Source organism: Megascapheus bottae, chromosome X (assembly GCF_031878675.1).
Source record: "Megascapheus bottae isolate mThoBot1 chromosome X, mThoBot2.hap1, whole genome shotgun sequence".
In the NCBI taxonomy this organism is placed as follows: Eukaryota; Metazoa; Chordata; class Mammalia; order Rodentia; family Geomyidae; genus Megascapheus; species Megascapheus bottae.
This window is the reverse complement of record NC_143547.1, coordinates 71,732,860-71,755,360: the sequence shown is the minus strand read 5'-3', so window position 1 is coordinate 71,755,360 and position 22,501 is coordinate 71,732,860. Positions and strand designations below refer to the sequence as shown.

The 22,501-nt window shown below is 39.4% G+C and overlaps 1 protein-coding gene across 2 annotated transcripts in view; it reads right to left on the bottom strand.

Moving 5' to 3' along the window:
* Window positions 1-22,501, bottom strand: part of Mid2 (midline 2) — a 96,001-nt gene that overhangs the window by 46,215 nt on the left and 27,285 nt on the right. For both annotated transcript variants that reach the window (XM_090326920.1, XM_090326921.1), the window contains exon 3: window positions 15,760-15,855. In XM_090326920.1, coding sequence (XP_090183046.1) covers window positions 15,760-15,855 — 96 coding nt within the window. The remainder of the gene's footprint in view (window positions 1-15,759; window positions 15,856-22,501) is intronic.

Below are 22,501 nucleotides of genomic sequence, written 5' to 3'. Positions count from 1 at the left end.
TCACATATATTGACACCCTTTCACATGTCTTGGTGCCCATTACCCTCCCCTCCACCCCCCCCTTTACATGCTTATACGATCTTTTGTGATCAGGTTCCGCACAGAATTTCTAATCCCATCTCTTGGTATAAGCCCCTTATCTCAACTGAGTTTCCTCCTCTGAGATATAGCCATGTGCCTATCTTCAAGGAGGTAGTGGAGAGAATTAAATAAGATAATGCTTGTAAAGCTCTTAGTATAGTACCTTGTGCAAACTAAATGTCAAGTGTTAACTTCTGCAGGTGATGGTAACGTTAGCCTTCTTCAGTCCCATATAAAAAGAACACCTATTTGTATTGCTTGCTGTCCCTTTGTAGTATATATTATGATAACTACAATCTAAAATTCATGAATATAAGACTGGCTAATAATAAATCCCTTGCAGCACTTGGCACAATGCTAAATATACAATGGAGCTTAAAGACAGCATTTTTGTGTGTGCCAATCATGGTTCTTGAAATCAGCCTGGGCACTGTCCCTGAGCTTCTTTGCTCAAGACTAGCCCTCTACCACTTGAGTCATAGCTCCACTTCTAGCTTTGTGCTGATTAATTGGAGGTAAGAGTGTCAAGGACTTTCCTTCCCTGGCTAGCTTCAAACCATGCTCCCCAGGCCTCAGCCTGCCAACTACAATTACAGGCCATGAGCCACCAGCACCAGGCAAGGGTAGGTTTTTATAGACCATAAATAATAAATGTCAAAACCCTGGGGACATCATTTGCTTTCACTTTCCAGCCTAATGATGTATCACTGTGTTAGCATGGGACTTGGCAGTACTAACTGTAGGTCAGTGAGATGTCTTTCAGACTGTTTGCTGCCAGTATCCTGGTTCTGGTAGAAATGGAGTGCAAAAGCATAAAGGTATTTAGTTCTGCTCACTGGCATGCACACCATATAGAATTTGCCTACTCATCTGTGATATCAGATTTTTGCTCTTAAATATCAATTTCCTCTCTGAGCTACCAAATAAAATGAGTTTTATTTCAAGAGAAAACCAATGGAACCCTCCTGAAATACTTTAGAGTTCCTGGTTGAAGACCAGATGGCAATCAGAAACTCAGAACAGTCCCAGGGAATCTGAAGATTCACAGCTCGTAATAACTAGCACATCCCACAAATTCTGCAAGCATTTCATAGTATGTGCAACAGAGTAAACTGGTATCCCCACCTTGGTGCCTTTCCTATTTTGTATGCCAGTACTGGGGCTTAAACCCATAACTTCATGCTCTTGCTTGGCTGTTCTGCTCAAGACCGGTGCCCTATCGAATGAGTCACAGCTCTACTTCTAGCTTTTTGCCAATTAATGGGAAATACATTCCTGCCAGGGATGGCTTCAAATCTTGATCATTAGCTCTCCAGTTCCTGAGATTAGCTTGAATTACAGATGTGAGCAACAGTACCTGGCTTCTCTTTTCTTTTCATATACTCTCTTCTTCTCCACTGCTATACTCTCCTGCAATTCCTCTCATATCCTGGGATTGCCTGTGTACTTGAGATTTTTCTAATAAGATAACTTTTGGCAGTTGAGTGCCTGCTGTTCTATGCTAGTGCATACTCAATTATGGATTGCCATGAAGGATTTAACATGGCTCTATTTGACAAAGAACCCTGTTAGTATAGAATAATATTTGAGCTAACATTTTATTTGTTTAGATCTTATTCTTATTTCAAGCCTTTGATTTCACTAAGTACAAGCTGAAATGGGCTCAAGAAAAGGAAATGGAAAGGAAGTCATGCCCATAATCCTAGCCATTCAGAAGTTGGAGATCTGAGGCACAGTAAAGTCCCCAAGACTCTTATCTCCAATTAACCACAAGAAAGCCAAAAGTGGAGCTGTGGCTCAAGTGGTAGAGTCCTAGCCCTGAGCCAAAAAGCTCAGGGATAATGCCTCGGCCCTGAGTTCAAGCCCCAGTACTAGCATAAGTAAAAATATATTGCAGAAAAGGGGGGAAACGTCAGCTCTCCTTTTTGTAGGGGGAGTATTGGAGAGCATTTCTTTCTGAGTACAGGGGATTGAAGCAAGGGTCTCCCTTTTGAACTAAACCCCCCTTAGGAAAAGTCAGCTCTCTGTCTGTGAAAAAGAAAAGACAATGCTTTTAACCAGTAGAAGCAAAGAGCCAAGTCTTCCAGTTGTGTCCCACTCTTAGACCTTATTGGAGAAAACACTAAACTCTTGGAAGTTGTTAAACAAACCACATAATCCTGTACCACAGTCAAGACCAGCCTTAGGACTTTAGGTAAAGGAGGACAGGTCCCATAGAAAACAGACTGTGGGAGCCAGGTGCAGTGACTCACGCCTGTAATCCTAGCTACTCAGGAGGTTGAGATCTCAGGATCACGGTTCAAAGCCAGCCTGGGCACTACAGTCTGTGAGACTCTTATCTCCAATTAACTACCAGAAAACAGGAAATGATGCTATGGCTCAAGGGGTAAGGTGGTAGCCTTGAACTGAAGAGCTCAGGCCGAGTTCAAGTACCATAACCGGAAAAAAAAAAACAGACTGTGGAACTGATGACAGGGCTGCTACCTGGAGCTGCCTACCTCATTTTCACCACCTACATAGCCTAAAAATAATCTGAGCAAGTAAATGCTTGATCGTGAGCATCGCAACTTCCTTCTGCCAAATCTAGCAGCTCTCCCTATCCTTCCTACCCCAAGAAGGGCTGTTAGGATGTGGAAATGTGGAGATATGCTCTGGGCTGTCAATAATGGGCTACACAAGAGAGGAGTTAGAAGCTTACCACGGATTCACAGATACCAAGTCCTAAATAAACGATGGTTTTCTTTTTCGTTTTTTTTTTTTTTTTTTTTTTTTTTTTTTTTTTTTTTTAAAGAACTAGAGCGATTTATGGACAGGGAAGGGGGGCAAACAAGATGAGGGAAATGGGGACCAAGACATGAAAAAGGGTATCAATGTTTGTGAAGTAATGCACCTTCTATCTGGTGAATAAAATGTACCCCTTCTATTAATTACAACAAAAAATATCTGAAAGTAAAAAATAGAACCAGAGCGATTTAATGGAGAAAAAACAGTAGGTATCCTCTAGGCTGCAGATTCCAGTCTAGAGAATATGGAGTTTGAAGCTGGAGAAATGGGGAACTCAACTCAACCCCAGCTTAGTCTATGTGTGACCTACAGAAAGGCATTTAATTGCTCTTATTCTTCAGTTCCTCGTTTGTAAATAGGAATATCTCCAACTGTATCACAAGGACGTCATAAATAAGATTCGAAACAAGAATGCCTCTAGCACAATGCCCAGAATAAATTATTCAAATATGATTCCCTCCCCCTCCCAGTCCTTGCTAACTATATCCATATTCTTTACAGAGTTGAACTCTACTCCACTAGCAGAGATAAGATACAAAGGGTGACAAAACAGCACGTGTGTGGTGTGGTAGTGGTTGTTTTCAGTTTAAGTTTGAAGATTTTTGGTTCTACTTGGTTATTTGTTTTGATTGGGTTGACAGTAAGAGAGATTAAAGACACAAGAGGAATTAACAGCCAGGTGCAGTGGCTCATGCCTGCAATCCTAGCTACTCAGGAGGCTGAGATCTGAGCATCACAGTTCAAAGCCATCTCGGGCACTAAAGAGTGTGAGATTCTTATCGCCAATTAATCACTAGAAAACCAGAAGTGGTGCTGTGACTCAGTGGTAAGATGGTAGCCTTTTGCTGAAGAGCTCAGGAACAGCATTCAAGCCCCATGACCAACAACAACAACAAAAAAGCATTCCAACATACAAGATAGGTTTGATATGTCTAAAGCTGAATCGCTTGGAATTCATTAACTTTTGAATAATACACTGGGAATGGAGAACCTGAGCAGATGGAGAAAACTGGAGCCAGCAAGAGAGAGCAAAATTAGGCAAATGTTCTGGTCACTCAGTGCAACATGAAAATTAAATGTGGAGAAATGGGAAATGGAGGAGGAAGGCAGCCAAAGGGACATGGAACTATAAGAAGAGGTTTGTTTCATCAAAAAAGGTGTGTGCAAACACACACTGCAGATGCACATCTATATGTACTGTTGAGGCTAAGAAGGCATGACCATACCTGAAAACTCATCTGTCCTGCAGATCTGGGGGAGGATCAGAAGGCAAACAACATGAATCTAATTTTTTGTCAGTCCTAGGGCTTGCACTCAGGACCTGAGCAATATCCTTGGGCTTTCTCAAGGCTAGCACTGTACTACTTGAGCCGCAGCACCACTTCTGGCTTTTCTATGTATGTGGTACCAAGGAATCAAACCCAGGTCTTCGTGCATGCTAGGCAAGCACTTTACCACTAGGCCAAACTCCCAGCCCCTGAATCTTATTTTATTCTTAAAACCTATCCCATTTACAGCTTGTAAATGTTTTCACTGAAATATTTCATGGCCTCAAAAATGGTTATTTTGTAGCTATCAGAATTGTAACAGAGTATTTTTGAAAAAGGATTGAATCATATTAGGTGTCTGAAAAATTATTGAGTGTTTTCTGCTCTAGTATAAAAATAGGTTATGCCCACACTTCAGATTGCACAATTGATTGAGGCTTTTCATCTACATTAAATGTCAATTGCTATATATTTAATAAGATTGAATGGAATAGAGTGAATTAGTCATTACTGCAATATAAATGAATAGACCAGGTCAATATGCACTTATTTTTCATTGTTCATGAAAACCATTTCCACCTACAATTCCACAGTGGTTTCCAAATAGGTATTTCATTCTCACGAGGTGCTTAGTAGCCCAGATCCTTCTCCTGAGCTATTGAATGCATTTTCTTTACTCTTTCATCTCCCACAAAATATTCACAGAACATTTTTGCTAACAAACATTTAAAAATTTCAAAAAAAACTCCTTTTTAAGCCACTTGAGAAGAAAGCATACTTTTTGCTTTTCCTTAGAAGCAGTAATCGAGAGGAATTTGGGCAGTATAATAGGCAAGTTTACCTGAGTATCAATGCAAAGAACCCTTTCGATATTCCTGCAGAAGGGCAATAAACTTTTCCTTACTAAGTAAAACTTAAACTAAAGACTAGCAGTGCACTGAACAAAAACAAACTTTTATTGTTTGTCACCTTTGCATAAGTAACTGGTAAGTTGTTAAAGGGCCTTAGGACTGAGATTCCCAATTTTATAATCCCTCCCTTTTTCAAGGAAAGTTCTGATTCATACATGCAAAATTTGAAATTGATTGGGACAATTTGAGAACTACTATCTTTCTCTCCCCTCAGAAATAATGAGAGGGAGGGAGGGAGAGAGAGAGAGAGGGAGACAGAGGTGTGGGGGGTGGGGCGGGGAATTGTACTCATCTGACACTTGGTAATCCCTCTGTACATCACCTTTATAATAAATTTTTTAAAAATCCTAAAAAAAAAGAAATAACAAGAGAAGGGCCAGGAGTGTGGTCTCCTGGTAGATTGCTTGCCCAGCAGGCACAAAGCCCTGGGTTCAATTCCAGGATTACAGAGAGGCTGGTGGGGGGGGAGGGGGGCGGGGAGGGAGGGAGGGATGGAGGAAGGGAGGGAGGGAGAGAGGGGGAGAAGACTGGAAATGGTGCAAAGCCCTGGGTTCAATTCCAAGATTACAGAGAGGATGGCGGGGGGGGGGGGGGGGGAGGGGGCGGGGAGAGGGAGGGAGGGAGGGAGAGAAGGCTGGAAATGGTGCTGTGGCTCAAGTGGCAGAGCACTAGCCTTGAGCAAAAAAAGAAATAATAACAGATGTAATTGGAAAAGCAATGGTCAGGGATAGAAATCTTTGGTAAAAAGATGTACCGATAAGTACTAATACAGTAATGTGACCAGTAACTATCCCTACCTATGAGTTATCTTTCTCTTGCCCATTTTCTCTCTTCTCCATCTTTCTTTCCTCTTTCTCCTCCTCCCACCATCAGTCACTGAGCTTTGCCTAGACAACAGGCATTCTCTTTCTCTTCTTTTCCTTCTCCCTCTTTCCCTATATGTACTTATGTATAATTATTTATTGTAGTACTGTTAAACTCAGGGGATGCAGGATAAGCTCTTTAGCAATTGAGTCATGAGTCTAACCATGTTCTTTGCTTGTTTGTTTTTAGCAAAGGGCCTTGCTGTTACTTTTGCCCAGACTGGCCTTGAAATCATGGTCTGCCTGCTTCTGTCTCTCAAGCAGCTTGAATTATGGATGTATGCCATCACATGTGACTTTTAGGGTTTTGTTGTTGTTGTTGCAATATTGGGGTTTGAACTCAGGGCCTTGTATGTGCTAGGCAAGCACTCAACTGCTTGAGCCACTCCCCAATCTTTTTGATTTTCTTGTTTTTCAAATAAGGTCTTGCTTTTTGCCCTTGCTAGTCTAGATCATAATCTTTCTATTTACTCTTCTCATGTACCTGGGACCACAGATGTATACCATTACATCCAGCTTATTTGTTGAGATGGGATGACTTGCTAGCATTTTGTGTGGGCTGTCCTTGAACCACAGTCTTCTTGGTTTAGCCTGAGTAGCTAAGATTACAGACATAAGCCACCAAACTTAGCTAGTTTTTTTTCCCCAAGTATAGCTCAAAAATGGGCAGGAAGCACCAGTAATGAATGAGAGACAATAAAGTAGTGTATTCTTTTCTTTAATTACTTTTTCTCTTCTTTTTTTTGCCAGTCCTGGGGCTTAAACTCAGGGCCTGAGCACTGTCCTTGGGCTTTCTCAAGACTAGAGCTCTACCACTTGAGCCACAGTACCACTTCCAGCTATGTATGTGGTAGCGATGAATTGAACCTGGTAGGCAAGCACTCTACCGCTAGGCCAAACTCCTGGCTGTGTATTCTTTTTTTTCTTTTTTAGAAAAGGAAGGTTAATAGAGTAGTTAGGTACACAGGCTCTGGTTAAGAGCTAAAGTGTCTAGATCCAGTTCCCTATTGTGCTACTAGCTAGAAGCATGACTTTGGGAAATTGTTAAATCTTTCTGTATCTGTTTCTTTATCCATAAAGCAGGAATAATAGTGTCTATATCGTAGAGTTTGTGAGGATTAAATGGGTTAACATCTTACCTGGAACAAGAGAAATCCTTAGTGGCACTTACTATTGTAATCTTTACAGATGAACTATCTAACCTTTGATTAATTCCACAAATGAATAATTTACTTCCTCTATTTAATTCTTAAAATATATACTACACTTCATAATCTTATCAGAAGCTCCACAGTCTTTTATTTTTGGAAGGTCAGATTTTTTATTGCATTTTGAGTGACAAACAATATAGACTGGAGATCTGTCCTAGCTCCTCTTCTCTTTCAGCATATTCAAGTGGCTAGATGTGTCACTTAGATACTGATTCCTCCCATGTCTATGAGTTTTCTTAACCTTTCTCCTGGCCTCTAGATCTAGTCTGTTGGTTCTACTGGAAGTCGCCATGCACCACAAACCTCACATCTACTTCTGTGTTTCTTAGTTAAAGGCAGCACTAAAGGAAGAAATCTACAGGTCATTCTGTTAGTTTCCTTCATTCACACATTGCATCTAGTAATGTTAATTCTATTTCTAGAAATGTTTTGAATATATGCCCTCCTCCCTAATCCCACAGTCACTGCCTCAGGCTGGGTCTTCATATATCTCAGTAAAAATCTTCACCTTTACTCTAACTCTTGCTCCATCCTTCATTCTATAGCTTTAGCAATGTACCATCTTCCTTCCTTCCCTCCTCCACTACCTCCTCCATTCCCTCCTATCATCTTTCCATCTTTCTCCTTTTATACTCTTCGATCTCCTCCTCCTCCTTCTCCTCCTCCTCCTCCTCCTCCTCCTCCTCCTCCTCCTCCTCCTCCTCCTCCTCCTCCTCCTCCTCCTCCTCCTCCTCCTCCTCCTTCTCCTCCTCCTCCTCCTCTTCCACAAGAGCCACAGCACTACTTTGGGCCTTTTGGTTGTTAATTGGAGACAAGAGTCTCGAGACTTTCCAGCCCAGATTAGGTTTTAATCGTGATCCTCAGATCGCAGCCTCATGAGTAGCTCGGATTACAGGCAGGAACCGCCAGTGCCCAGCTTAGCAATGCTTCCTAAGTATCACTCTTATATAGTTATCTCCCTGCTTAAAATCTTTCTATGGTTCTGTAGACTCCCCAGAATAAAGTCCAAACACTTATAATGGTATACCAGGCCCATTGTTACTGGGGCCCAAGCTACTTTTCTAGATTCCGCTCTTGCAATAATTCTGACTTCCAGTGGTTCTCTGAATACTGTTATGCTCATCCCTCTTCTGTACTCTTATGTGTTGTTCTCTCAGTCCTTTGCCCCAATTTTTGTTGGCAAAATTCTGCTCATCTTTCAAGATAATTCCATTTTTATTTCCGTTCTGCAGCCTTTCCTAAATCCCTCCAGCAGATGTGGATGTTTCTTTCTCCATGCTAGCTTGTCATCTTGTATTTATCTTCATTAAAACAGCAATCACTCCACATTTCATTTGTCATTTTGCCTAACAGATTCTCAGCCTATCTGTGTGTTCCTTGAAGGCAGCAACCATTTTCTATTTATTGCTATATATGTAGGGTCTTACGGTACCATTTTCTCCATATAACTTATCATTAATACCTCTGCTGTCTGCTGCAACAGAAGGAGTAATTAATTTCTCTTCCCATGATGTTTGGCTAAAATGCATTTTCTCCATTAAAATTCCCCTGATTCACTTTACTATAATCACTCCTTCATTTTATCATGTCCTCAGTGCTTCTAGAGGTGTCTTCCACAAATATATTTGTGCTTGAATCGTTTAGATTATATTCTTTCTGCTAGACACTCCATTCTTTCTAGCTAGCCAATTAAAACATTCAAGCATCACATACTAAAAATCATCACAGGAATGCTTTATTAAAAATTAACTTTTTAACTGGGTACTAGTTGCTCACATGTTTAACCCTAGCAACTCTGGGAGCTAGACTTGGAGGACTGAGGTTTGAAGTCAGCCCCAGACAGAAAAGTCCAAAAGACTCCATATCTAATTAACTCAAGCAAAGATGCCAAGCAAGCTTGAGATACTGACTTCAAATCCTAGTACTGACAAAAATTGTTTTATTTATGTTTTTTATTTTTTCCTAACTTAAACTTTTCACTTTAAATTTTGAATGTAGTCTGAGATTTTATAACGTTTTCATGTCAGTCCTTGGGCTTAAACTCAGGGTCTGGGCACTGTCCCTGAGCTCCTTTTTCCTCATGAATAGCATTCTACCACTTGAATCAAAGCTCTAGACTGTATTATTTTTAGTAGTTTATTGGAGGCAAAAGTCTCATGGTTTTCACTGCCCAGGAAGGCTTTGAACCATGATCCTCAGATCTCAACCTCCTGAATAGTTCGGATTACAGGAGTGAGTCACTGGTGCCAAGCCTTTATAACTAATTTTTAAAGACATATGTATTTCTTGCAGTTGGAGAAGGAGTCTGACATATGTTACAGAAACTCAAAGATTCTTGTCTTACCCAACCCAAATATCCTTCTACTGAACAATAAGAGTAGAAATATCCAGCCCCCTAAAAATTAAAATCTATTCTCAGAAGAGGTTAAAATGGCAAAGAAACATAAGAAGAAATGCTCAACATTCCTGGCCATAAAGGAAATGCAAATCAAAACAACTCTGAGATTCTACCTCACTTAGATTGGTCAACCTTGTGAATTCGAACAGCAACAAATGTTGGTGCGGATATGGGGAAAAGAAACCCTATTGCATTGTTGCTGAGAATATAAACTAGTACAACCACTCTGGCCAGCATTCTGGAGGTTCCTCAAAAAACTAAACATAGATCTTCCCTACCACCCAGCCATATAACTCTGGGCATCTATCCAGAACATCATGAGCCAGGACACCATAAAGACACTTGCACATCCATGTTCATTGCTGCACTATTCACAATAAAGTTGTGCAAACAGCCCAGATGTCCTGCAATAGATGGATGGATTCCAAAAATGTGGTACCCATACATAATAGAATTTTATACAGCCATTACTAAGAATAGTATTATGTCATTTTCAGGGAAATGGTTGGGCCTAGAACAAATCATGTGAAATGAAGTAAGCCAAGCTCAGAGAGACAAATTCCACATATTTTCTCTCATATGTGGAAGCAAGATCTAAAATGAACTGGGATATGATCAATTATACAGGACTCCAGGCATTTACACAGTGTAAGACCAAAGGAGGAAACTCTTAGGAGAGCAACACAAAGGTGCAAGGCCTACGTGGATCTATTCATACAAAACAATACTGAAATTAACTCCAGGAAATAGAAAGAAGTTGCTTTTGTTTACCTTTTCTTTTCATCTTATTTGTTCATTTATCCATCTTTGGAAGGGTAATAGAGACACAAAAATGGAGAGCCAAAGAGTGAACAAATGCATCATACTTATTAGTCACTATGTTGAAAATGAACTATACAGCTTGTGGGTGGGGATAGGAGAAAAAACTGGGAAAGAACAAGGGAAGGGGTGACGTTGTCTAAATAGAAATGCACTCTGCACGTGACATGTAGCTGTAACCCCTCTGTACATCACCTTTACAATAATTATTTATTTTTTAAGATTGAAATGTACAAAGGCTTTGAAAAATGATGAAGATAATAAGCCTTAGTGACAAGACAGAAAGAGTAAATTTCCCAAATCAAAGGAAGCTACTTTTCTTTCTTTTTTTCTTTTTTATTTGTCGGTTTTGGGGCTTGAAGTCTGGGCCTGGGCATTGTCCCTGAGCTCTTCACCTCAAGGCTATCACCCTACGCCTTGAACCATAGCTCCATTATAAGTTTTCTAGTGTTTAATGGGAGGCAAGAATTTCACGGACTTTAGGGCCCAGGCTGGCTTTGAACGTCAGTCCTTAGATCCCAGCCTCCTGAGTAGCTAGGATTACAGGTGTGCCACTGTGCCTGGCATGGGAAGCTACTTTTCAAATTGTAATCTTTCTTCTCTCTCTTGTCTCTTGTCTCCTCTCCTATTGTCCCTCTCTACCACTTCCCCTTTGCCTAGGGCTGAAGACCAGTTCCAGCCCCTTAAAAAGCTTCAGAAAAGCCAGAAAGAGATATTGACCTGCCCAGGAAGATTTTTGGATAGATTAATCATTGTATTGCAGCAGTTCTGGGGAAGAGAAAATGAAGGCAGCACAACAGATATTCAGAAAAATGCTTTTGTCTCTTCAGGACTCAAAAAGCTGAGAACAAAACTAAATGAGAAAAAATTGGAAGGGCTACATTTCATTCATTAGTAATCCCTAATCTCCATGCTGCTTTATAAACACTCTTCTTTCTCCCTAGAGGCTGTACAGTCCCTAAATAGACCATTAGGCTTCTCAACCACAGTATTCTTTTGTAGACTTGAAATTGCACAACATACTGGGTACATACTGTATGCTCCAAAAATATTGTTGACCAACTGATTACTAAGTATTTAGTTATTTTCCCTTTGGCAATTTTTCAGGAATGCCTAGTATTCATAAAACCATGGAATCTTGGAAACCAAAAGGAAGTATCCATCTACTGGTATACATTTTCCCTTAGATATGCATTATACAGAGATTTCCTTTGGAAATATAAACAAAGGATGCCTGATGAGCCAGGACAAAGAACTATATATAGAGATCAACTGGCCAGAATAGCAAGGTCGAAGTGTGTCCTTCCTTAACCAGATTAAAGGGAGTCTTGTGTCTGCCTCTTACCTCCTTCCCATGCTTTCCAGCCACAAAAGAAATTATTTCCAACTGTCCATTTACTGAATTCTGAAAGTGGAGCAGCAAGTATAAGCTACAATTCAGCTAATAAATCTATGGCGATCTTAATCTCTTATTTCTGTAATAATAGGAAGACGGCAGCTTTGTTTACTTTCTGAGGAGAATAGAGAACAGGGAGAAAGAACTAAAATGGAGTGGCAGTATTCATGGCCTCTAGATGAAAAGTCAACCTGTGACAAAAACATTCCCAGACAATGAGGAAGGGGAACAGGTTTGGCAGGAAAGTAGATTTCTCAGAAGTGCCTTAGCTGGTATCATTCATCCCCACCCAAAGTGAAATGAAAAGGTTTACAGCCATTCCGTAAACACCTAAACCTGGATTAGAGGAAAAGAAAAACCCAAATCACCATTCAATGTCTGACTCTCATGATTAACAGCATTCTATTTATTTCATTTTATAAAGTATTTGTTAGCATATACAAAATGTTAAGCATCTTCTTAAACTGCCTGAAGCCTTTTGGGCACATAGGCTCAATGCTGAATGAGTGTAATAAGCAGGCTGGATTCATCCTATTATTAAGGGGAAGTTAAGGGAAGATGCATCTCTAACCATTCAGAAGGGATGATGTCACAAGTGACAGCAATAGTCTTCCATAAACCATCTTGAAGGGTCCCTGTCAAGGACAAAATCCTAACTCCCCAAATACACTCTTGTGATCAACCTTATTATATTATCTCACTATTCTTTCTCAGTTCTCATTTCATATTTTTTTATGTTGGTTGTGGCACTTAAACTTTAGGCCTTGGTGATGTCCTCTTCAGCTCAAGACTATCACCCTACCCCTTGAGCCATAGCACCACTTCCTGTTTTCTGGTGGTTAATTGAAGATAAGTCTCAAGGACTTTAGTGCCTGGGCTGGCTTTGAACCGGGATCCTCAGATTTCAACATCCTGACTAGCTAAGATTACAGGCATGAACCACCTCGCCCAGACTTATTTCATATTTTTATTCCACTGTCAGTATTTCCTACATAAATATATCTACATTTGGGTGGATTTTTTTTCATTGTGTAATCCCTCAAAGAGTAGATACTGTACTCATGCCTTTAAATTTTTTTTCTTGCATAATGCCATGCATAAAGATATATTAGTAAACATTGGTCTTTTGTGTAGCCAGGAAAGACAGTGATTTACATGATTAGATTTAATAAACAATCCTAAGGGTGCTTCTACTTTGTTGGCTCTCATGAGCCTATTCTTTCTTCTAATTTCTTTATATGTGACAACATTGGTGTCACCTCCTTAAGGCCCAGGAAGGAAGGCTACCTTCAGAAAGACACTGTTAATACATCACCTGGCTGAACATGCCTGTAATCCTACCTACGGGAGGCTGAGATCTGAGGATCATGGTTCAAAGTCAGCCTGGACACAAAAGTCTGTGAGACACTTATCTCCAGTTAACCACTAGAAAACCAGAAGTGGCACTGTGGCTCAAATTGGTAGAGTACTTGTCTTGAGCTGAAGAGCTCAGGGACAGTGCCTAGGTCCAGATTTCAAGTCCCATGACTGAAAAATTTACTCAAAAGACCAGAGTGAGTCTTTTACTAACATGATGCTGAGTTGTTTTATGAGACTAATTCTTGCCACATGAACAGAACATAAGGGATTGGCTACTAGAATAGGCTCCAAAAGGTTGGAACAGGGCTATGTGTAGGTGAGGCTGGACAGGGCTGTGAGTTTCCCAGAGTGGGGAAAAGAGACTCTAATATTAATGAACAATAGTATCAAACTGTTAGATTTGCTATTTGGCTCTAGCTTGCTCTGTACTTAATGTCCTTTTGATTAGAATGAGGAAAATTATTGTTAAATTCCTAGTCATATTTTTATTCACTTCTAGCTGTTACTTTACCTTCAATCATGCAAATTCTAAACCTAGGAATCCCTTATCTAGTCTCCTACTTACAATACTGCCTTGTCCCTTCAGTAGTGTGGATTTCTTATTCTGTAATCTAACAGCCTAATCAGAATCTTTGATAAGTGGAACATGAGAGATTCTGATGAGCTGAAAACCACTCAGAAATACTTTCTGTTTTGTTCCTCCTCTTTTGGAAAGCATGAGACAGGCAGTGGAGAAAAGGAACAGAACTCAGAAAATAATTATTCACAGAATTGTAGTCTATGAAATCTGCAAAGTCATTGAAGGTCACAAGAGTCAGTCCAACTGCTCGTTTTGTAGGTAAAGGATATTAAAGCTAAGAAGCTAAATGACTTACATTCATACAACTAGTTAGTAGAAGAAGTAGGTCAAGAACCCAGTCTTCCAGCTTACATTCTAATATTCTTCCTTCCCATTCCTTATGCTTCTTCTCAACCCCTACCCATTCTGCCAAATGATTACTTTATGTATTCTACATAGAAAAGCAATGTGTTTGGCAAATTTAGTGCACAATCAGGGATTATATTGCTGAGAAACACTCATCGAGCAAGTATGTATACTCAACAGGAAGGAACAGATTTAACAAATCCAAATAAGGGATGGGTATGAAGAATCATGCCTGTAATCTCAGCTACTTAGGAGACAAAGATAGAAGGATCCTCATTCCAGGCCAGTCTGGGTAATAAGTTAGCAAGACCCATATGTCAACAAACAAGCTTGGTATAGTAGTAAACATCTATAATCCACTTGGGAAGTAGAGGGAAAAGGACTGAAGCCTGGGCAGAAATGCAAGACCATATCTGAAAGACAAATTAAGCAAAAAGGGTCAATCTCTGGCTCAAGTGATAGAGTAACTTGACTAGTATTTTCAAGGCTTTTATACCCCAGTGCAGCTGGAAGAAAGAAGGAAGGATGGAAGGAAGGAAGAAAGGAAGGAAGAGGGAAGGGAGGAAGAAGAAGAAGGGAGGGAGGGGGAGAGGGAGGGAGGGAGGAAAGAATATATAGTTATTCATAGAAGACTCTACACAGTCCTTTAATAGGAATCATCAACTGGAATAACAATAAAGTTATTTTACTGTTTAAAACAAAATCAGCTCAAGGGCTAGAAGTATGGCTCAAGCTGTAGAGAGAGTACTTGTCTTGAAAGCTCAATGTCTTGAATTCTAGGCCCAGGTATTACCGAGAATAAATAAATAAATAAACGCAGATTTAAAAGAAGAGCAAAATAAGCACAATAAACTCAATATGTTACATTTATCTGTCACCTAAGTAATAGTGGAACTAGACTATAGGGATCTAAATAGAATTAGAAATATTTTTACCCAGTCTAAGTCCACTAAGAGTTACACAGTGTGTTCTCTAATCCTTTTTAGACTTTAGACCTTACCCTTAGTTCTTCCATGAAATTCACACAAAACTAAGCAGATAGAGTTAATTTTCACACATGCTCTTGAGAAAAAAGGTATAATATCTTTCTTTTATTATGCTTAGAAACAGAGTTTAAGTCCTCTTCTAATCTGTACTCTAAATTCAAATTGGTAACAGTTTATTAAAAACCTTTCACTTGTAATTATAATTCACTTTAACAGATATGACTTGTTGATGTCAAGAATAAGTGGAAAGGTGGTAAGCACTAGGTAAAGAGCATGGTCTAGACAGGGCCAGGATGAAGAGAAAAGGAGGAAGAAAGAGGAGGCTAGGAAGAGAAAAGATAGTCCTGATTATATTATTACTAAAATAATATTACACTGAATGAACCTTAACCTATCTGAAGGACACAGAATTTACAACTTGCCTTTGATATACCAGTAACCTCTCTAAGGGGTGATCATTTCCAGTTTGAGGAAGGAACAATTACATATCCTTTCAGAATCTCCTAATGCCTGTTCCTTAGAAAGAAGGGAGTGTCCTTCAGACTGTTGTTTCCCTAATCCATCACCACTGCATAGTTCTTAAAAACTGATAAATATTGGTTCCTTTCCTTAGAATAAGGACCATAAAGAAATGAGACTTTGTAGACTATCCATCACTTCAAATGACTATAAATGATACTTTGACCAAACCTAATTCCCCCCAAAGGATCACCCAAACCATCTCCTCTGAAAGAATTGTGAGGGTTCCTGTTACATACCTCAACCTGCTGGCAGATCTGTATTAATTTGGCCATTTGATTTTCTAGTTCACTGTTGCGTTTAACCAGGTTGGTGAGGTTCATCTCCAGAGTTTGCTGTCATCGTAGAGGGTGTGAAGCCAGCAGGAAACAGAGAGAAAAAAAGGACAAAAATAATGAGCATGACAGCCAATGTAATGATCAATCAGCCAGTAGATAGTTTGTTTTTCAGTGATGGGTATAGATCCTAGAGATTTACATGTGTTAGAAGGTGCTCTATCACTAATCTCAACCGAGCCCATTAGACAAATATTACAAAAGACAAAATACTATGCATCATTAGATAAATCTTTTTTTTCATTTTTTAAATTAAATAATTTATTAACATTAATTCTTACATCATATTTCAAATGACGTGTTTAACAAACAAGTATTCAGGAAGGGAATATCTATATATAATCACTGACACTTAGATTTTAGAACATAATTAAAATTAGGCTGAGGGTTTGTATGTCATAGATACATATTAATCTATGTAATAAAACATTATGTCTACAGAGTCATAAGTTTTTATGTCTATGTAGTTGTGTTTATATTTCCAATACCATAGCATTGGGTACACAAATATTGAATTCTCGCTCTTGTACTGTTTGGATCTAATAGCCACATATTAAAAATATCATGCACCTTTTGTTCCTTTGGTCTTGACTTATCTCACTCAACATGATTCGCTCTAGATTCATCCACTTCCCTGCGAATGCCATTATTTTATCTTTCATTAGACAAATCTTACAAAGAGTCTCTAAACACTATGCATCAAGCAAGCTCTGTTGTAGGTACTACTTAACCATGATGGTCCAGACTGCCATTACTGAGGGAAAGATGATATTCATGACTTTGTAGATGGATATAAGAACTTACTGACATTAAATCAATCTAGTGTTTTTATAGTATTATACTAAATTTGACTTCCTAAAGTAATTTCATTTGTTAATATCTCTTTTTTTTCCTTCAAGCAATCCCAAAACTTATAAAAATGAGCATTATCATCTCTTTTATAGGTGAGTGCAGTAGGAACAGTATGATTTATTGGATGATTACTATTTGCCACTCTGCCATTGTAGTTCTATGCATACTATTTAATAATTTTAACCATCTCATGGTGGAGAGATTAGCATTCTACTGAGAGAACTGGAGTGAAATTTAATTGATTTATAGTAATATAACTAATATTCATCAAAGCTAGGACTGGAGTCTATGTTTCCAGTTCCCTATTTTAACTTAGTTATTCTGGTGGGCTTTTTTTTGCCTTTTTTGTGAATAATTTTTTTTTGTGGGTCTTGGGGCTTGAACTTGGCCTAGGCGCTCTCCCTGAATTCTGCAGCTCAAGGCTACCACCCTATCCTTGAGCCAAGCCCCACTTCCTATTTTGTTTTCTACAGATTTATTGGAGATAAGAGTCTCAGGTTCTTTTGTGCCCAGGTTGGCTTTGAACCTTGATCCTCAGATCTCAGCCTCCTGAGTAGCTAGGATTACAGGCATGAGCCATTGCCCCTGTCGGATAATATTATATATTTATTAGTAGTCTACTTAAATTTTCACACTCACCATTCCAACACCCTACAAAGTTTGTTTCAAATGTCTTATGCCAACATCCTGGCCCTTATTCAAGATTCCTTCCCTTCATTGCTTCATTTCAATTTCCACAGTTCCGTAATTGGTAGTTGTTCAAAGTTTATACATTTGGAAGAGAGGATGGAAAAGTTACTGGGGAGTAAGGGGACATGGAAAAAGAGAAGAGTCTCATGCTTTTTCCTCTTTCCTGTCTACTAAGTAGCTGTAGTTTCCTAATAACCTTGGCACTGTTCCTATGATGATGTCACATAGGATCTATTCACATTCACACCAATGTATTTCTATGGACTAATCTGATTTCACTGTTCTTAAACTGGATTCTGAAGTCCAGTTTAACTCTTGCTTCACTTTTGCCAGACTGCTCTTGGTTAATTTGATTTTTTTCTCCCTAATTGGAGTAATTTTTCACAATTTATTTCATTTTTCTCAGCTTGGGGATGTCTCCCTGATTTCTTTATCTTATATATTTGCTTTTGTGCAGGTGTATAAGGACATGAACGCAGAGCCTTAGCTGTTTTCACTCAAGGCTGGCATTCTACCACTTTAGGCATAATTGCATTTTTAGCATTTGCTATTTAATTGGAGATAAGAGAATAACAGAATATCTTGCAAAGTTTGACTTTGAACTGTGCTTCTCAGATCTCAGCATTCTAAGTAGCTAAGAATTACAGGCACGAGCCACTGGTGCCTAGCTCTGTGATTTGTTGTTGTTGTTGTTGTTGTGTACGGGGTGATCATAGGGGGGTTTTTTGTCAGTTGTGGAATTTGAACTCTGAACTCTGGGCCTTGTACTGTCCCTGAGCATTTCAGCTCAAGGCTTGCACTTAACCACTTTGAGCCACAACATCACTTCCAATTCTCTGGTGGTTACTTAGAGATAAGAGTCTCACGGACTTTCATGCCCAGGCTGGCTTTGAATAGGGATCCTCAGACATCAGCCTCCTGAGTAACTAGGATTACAGGCATGAGCCACCACACCCAGCTCTCTAATTTCTTTTATCCTAGTACCATCTCAATCTGTGGGTCTCCCTAGCAAACATAATGGGAGAGAAGGAAAAAGGACAGAGCCTGGCACAGTGGCTTACGCAAACATAATGGGAGGGAAGGAAAAAGGACAGAGCCAGGCACAGTGGCTCACGCCTGTAATCCTAGCTACTCAGGAGGCTGAGATATGAGGATCAAGGTTCAAAGCCTGCCTCAGTACAAAACGACATGAGACTCTTATCTGCAATTAACCTCTAGAAAAAAAGGGGAAATTGGGCCTGGCTCAAGGGTAGGGCAGTAGCCTTGAGCTGAATATCTCAGGGAAAATGGTCAGGATGAGTTCAAGTCCCAAGACCCACAAAAAGAAAAAGGAAGGACAGTCATAATTTCGTCTTCATCTGTATGCTAAATTGATGTCAGAGAAGAAAGTAATTGGAAGCTCAGAGATTTAAAGCAACAAAAGTTTTAATGAACAACTACTTTGTTCAGGATGCTGTAGTAACTTCGCATAGTAGAAAAGGAATTTTAATGGGCAGTAATTGAAGATGGCAAAATATTCCAGCCACAATGACTAGCTCATCTGTAGTCCTGGCTACTTGGGAGACTAAGGTGGGAGAATCACTTAAACCCATAAACTTGAAGCCAGCCTGAGCAATACAGCAAGACTCTGTCTCAAAAAAGTTAATAAAATACCAAGCATGGTCAAGAAATGGCAGTTTCCCTCAGCTTCAAGAAAGTACTATTACCAGTGGTGACAGGCTAGAAATGTGGATCAAAGCTCTGTTATGAAGACTTTGGATATGTACCTTTATTTGTAGTGGGGGCTTATCAAAAGCTGTTAAACAAGGCAATTACACATATAAAGCATTACCCTAGCAGTAGCATGTGTGGCAAACTTAAACAGGAAAACATGGAAGCAGAGATGTTGGAAACATAGAGACAGCAATAGTTAAGGTGGTTGCTATTATAGATCTGGACCAATTTAAGAGGATGAGTGCAAGACATGTTTTAAGAAAGGATTTGCTGCTGTGAAATATGAAGAGAATATAAAGACGGTGTGTATAGATAAAAGACATCTGAATTTGGTAATTTGAGGGCACAGTAATCTTTGAAAAGGGAATTTCAGTATGGTTTTAGAAACAGTTGCCATATTACACAGAATTTAAGAGTATGTAAGGAGTAGAAAAAGTGGCTCTTGGGCTGGAACATGGCCTAGTGGTAGAGTGCTTGCCTAGCATGCATGAATCCCTGGGTTCAATTCCTTGGTACCACATATACAGAAGAAGCTGGAAATAATGCTATGGCTCAAGTGGGTAGAGCACTAGCCTTAAGAGAGCCCAAGGACAGTGTTCAAGCCCTTAGTTCAAGTCCCCGGACTGGCAGAAAGAAAGAAAGGTGGGGGGGGGAGGAGGGAGAGAGAGAAAGGAAAGAAGTGGCTCTTCTTAGGTGACTATGACAGAATTCGGTCTAATTAAATAATCTAGCTTAAATTAGATAATGGGAATTAGTAATAGACCCAATCAGTTAATGATTTCCTCTGGCAGAGGAATTCAAATTCCCAGGTCAATGAAATTTGATGTATCACAAAATGACTATATTGACATATTAGGTAAAGAGAATGTAGATTGACGAACTCAGAGCTGCAACAATATTGAAAATCCATGTTGCCAACTGTAATATGTTTCCATTCAAATGTGGGATTCCACAGGGAAGATGTTCTTAACAAGTACATGCAACCTGTTGCAACACTGGTCCTGAAATTGATATTTTATGAATTATTCATGTGCATAGCAGGGCTAAGATTCCTGCTGTGTGTTCCTCATTTATGGCTCTGAACTGAGACTTATGGCTTTTATAAATCTACTGAATGCAAAAATTAGGGCTGAACACATAATTTGGGGTCTGGTCAGACTATGGGCCTTGGGTTACCATCACAAAATTATGGCAAATGGTTAGCTTGCTGTGGCCTCCTAGCAATTTTCAGATTGCCAGCACGTTTTAACAACATAGAACTAGAACTGACAAGATGACTCTAATTTCAACCTTGCTTCATTAATATGAAAACGCTTTGAAAAATAGATCTTTGGCTAATGAAAACACCATCTGTTGATGGCTTTTTGCCACTGTTTTCTTACATTATGAGACATAATTTGAGGAAAACACCGAATATTTACTTACTCACTTTCTATTCATTTACAAGGAATTAAAGTCTTGTCTCAAATTGGAATTGATTCTCAATAATGAACATATGCAAAGGGACGCAGAATTGAAGCAATTATGTAGTCTATTTCCCAACCCATTCCTTATCATGCCTAGCACAGACAAATCATTCAGAACTAAAATTTCTGGGCCACTCTACATTTGAATGAATGACTTGATTGATTTGGTCAAGTAATTATCTTGTCCATACAGTGGCTGAGGATGTGTGTGTGTGTGTGTGTGTGTGTGTGTGTGTTGCATATGAATTTGTGTAAAACCTTTTATGACAAAATAAACATGTTATTCAGGAATTTGTTTGTTTTGCTTTCTTCTTCTTGTACAGTCCAGTTAATGATTGGGCTTCATTCCCTCTGTTCAAATTTGGTTAGTACAACTTTCTCAAAATAGCTAAATTGTAACAGCAAGTTAGTCAAAGTGGCAGAGAGATTGGAATGGAGATATCTGCTGGGAGGAAATGAGGACAGGAGATTGGCAGGGTGAGCAGGATGAAGCTCCCATTTCCTGCTGTAGGAGGTAACCTCTGGGGTCCTTCTCTGCTTCCTTTCTGTAAGGGCTAGAGAAGCCATTTTAGCTTATGACACTGTGAGAAGCTGTTCACCTTCAGATGGCACCATTCTAGCAATCACACCAAATGTGCATGTGTCTAAACAGCACAAAATGAGAGGAAGATTTGGCTGTCTTTCATAATTGAGATATTAGAATGCCTGCATTAACTAAATTGGCAGTCTGCACTGATTCCGTTTTTACCAAGTTCCATTTCATCTATGTCATATAGATTCAGCCTTTTGTGTTCTGTAGTTATCTTTCCAAGGGATGAACATGTTTTGCTATCGGAGAAGCCAGGAACAGGCCATTCTTCTTCCAGACAGCATCCCATTTAAAAAAATAAATGGCCTCTCTAGCCCTCAAATAATTGCTCGCTTTTTTCCCCTTCTCTAGACCCAGGTTATTTCTGGTAACTTTTCTCATTGGCTCTATTAAGAACCCTAGCTGTATGTCAAAACATCAGCTCATTATTCTTATGGCACAAAATGGACTCTAATCTCCATTTTGCATGTTCTGGGAAGGCAGATGCATTCCCACACAGCTTGCATACCTACATACACACTGACCTGACACTAAGTCTTAAAGCTGAAAAAAGGATGCAGCTTTTCTGTTTGTTCTACTGAAACATCTAGTATTGTTATCAAATGCCTGTATTTTCCCCTGCTTTCCAAAAAGTACCAGGAATACATTATCTAAACCTAGGCAAGATTTAATCTTGGGGTTTTAATGTGTGAACTGAACCTTGGAGTAGTGGGTGGGAGAGAAACATGAAGAAGGAAAGGAATACTCATTTATGAGTCACTCATCTCAATTGATAGATAACCTCGTCTTTAAAAACAATCTGAATCATTGACCTTATTTCCTCTTTTGGTATCTTCTTTATTGACATACAATCTACACATTGATATCATCCAGTCTTCCAAAAACCAGAAATCATATTCTTGGGGGGTGGGGGTCACATTCTACCTTCTTTCTTAACTGCCTGTCTTAAAATACTTACTTTGCTTTTGCTTCAGTCTGTCACTTTATGTATCAGTTACATATGGCCTTTCAACAACAGAACACACCATCTGGTTCACAAACTGAAGCCCACACCCTTATGCCAGAGTTTATTCATTCCCCAAACATTTATTTGCTGTTGTATAGACACAGGCTACATCCCAGAATGAGATGCGTGTGATACACTGGATGTATATCATATAGGTCTACTCTACTTGAGGCTTGTAAGAAAATTGCCAGATTCTTAGCCAAAATGAAACAAGTTGGCATACCCTATGTTTCAGAAAGTCTCTACAACTCTTGAGCAAAGACCCAGCCTTTTCATCTTCAGAGTGCTACCTAAACCATCCCACACCCTCTCTATCTCCACTTTAGATGT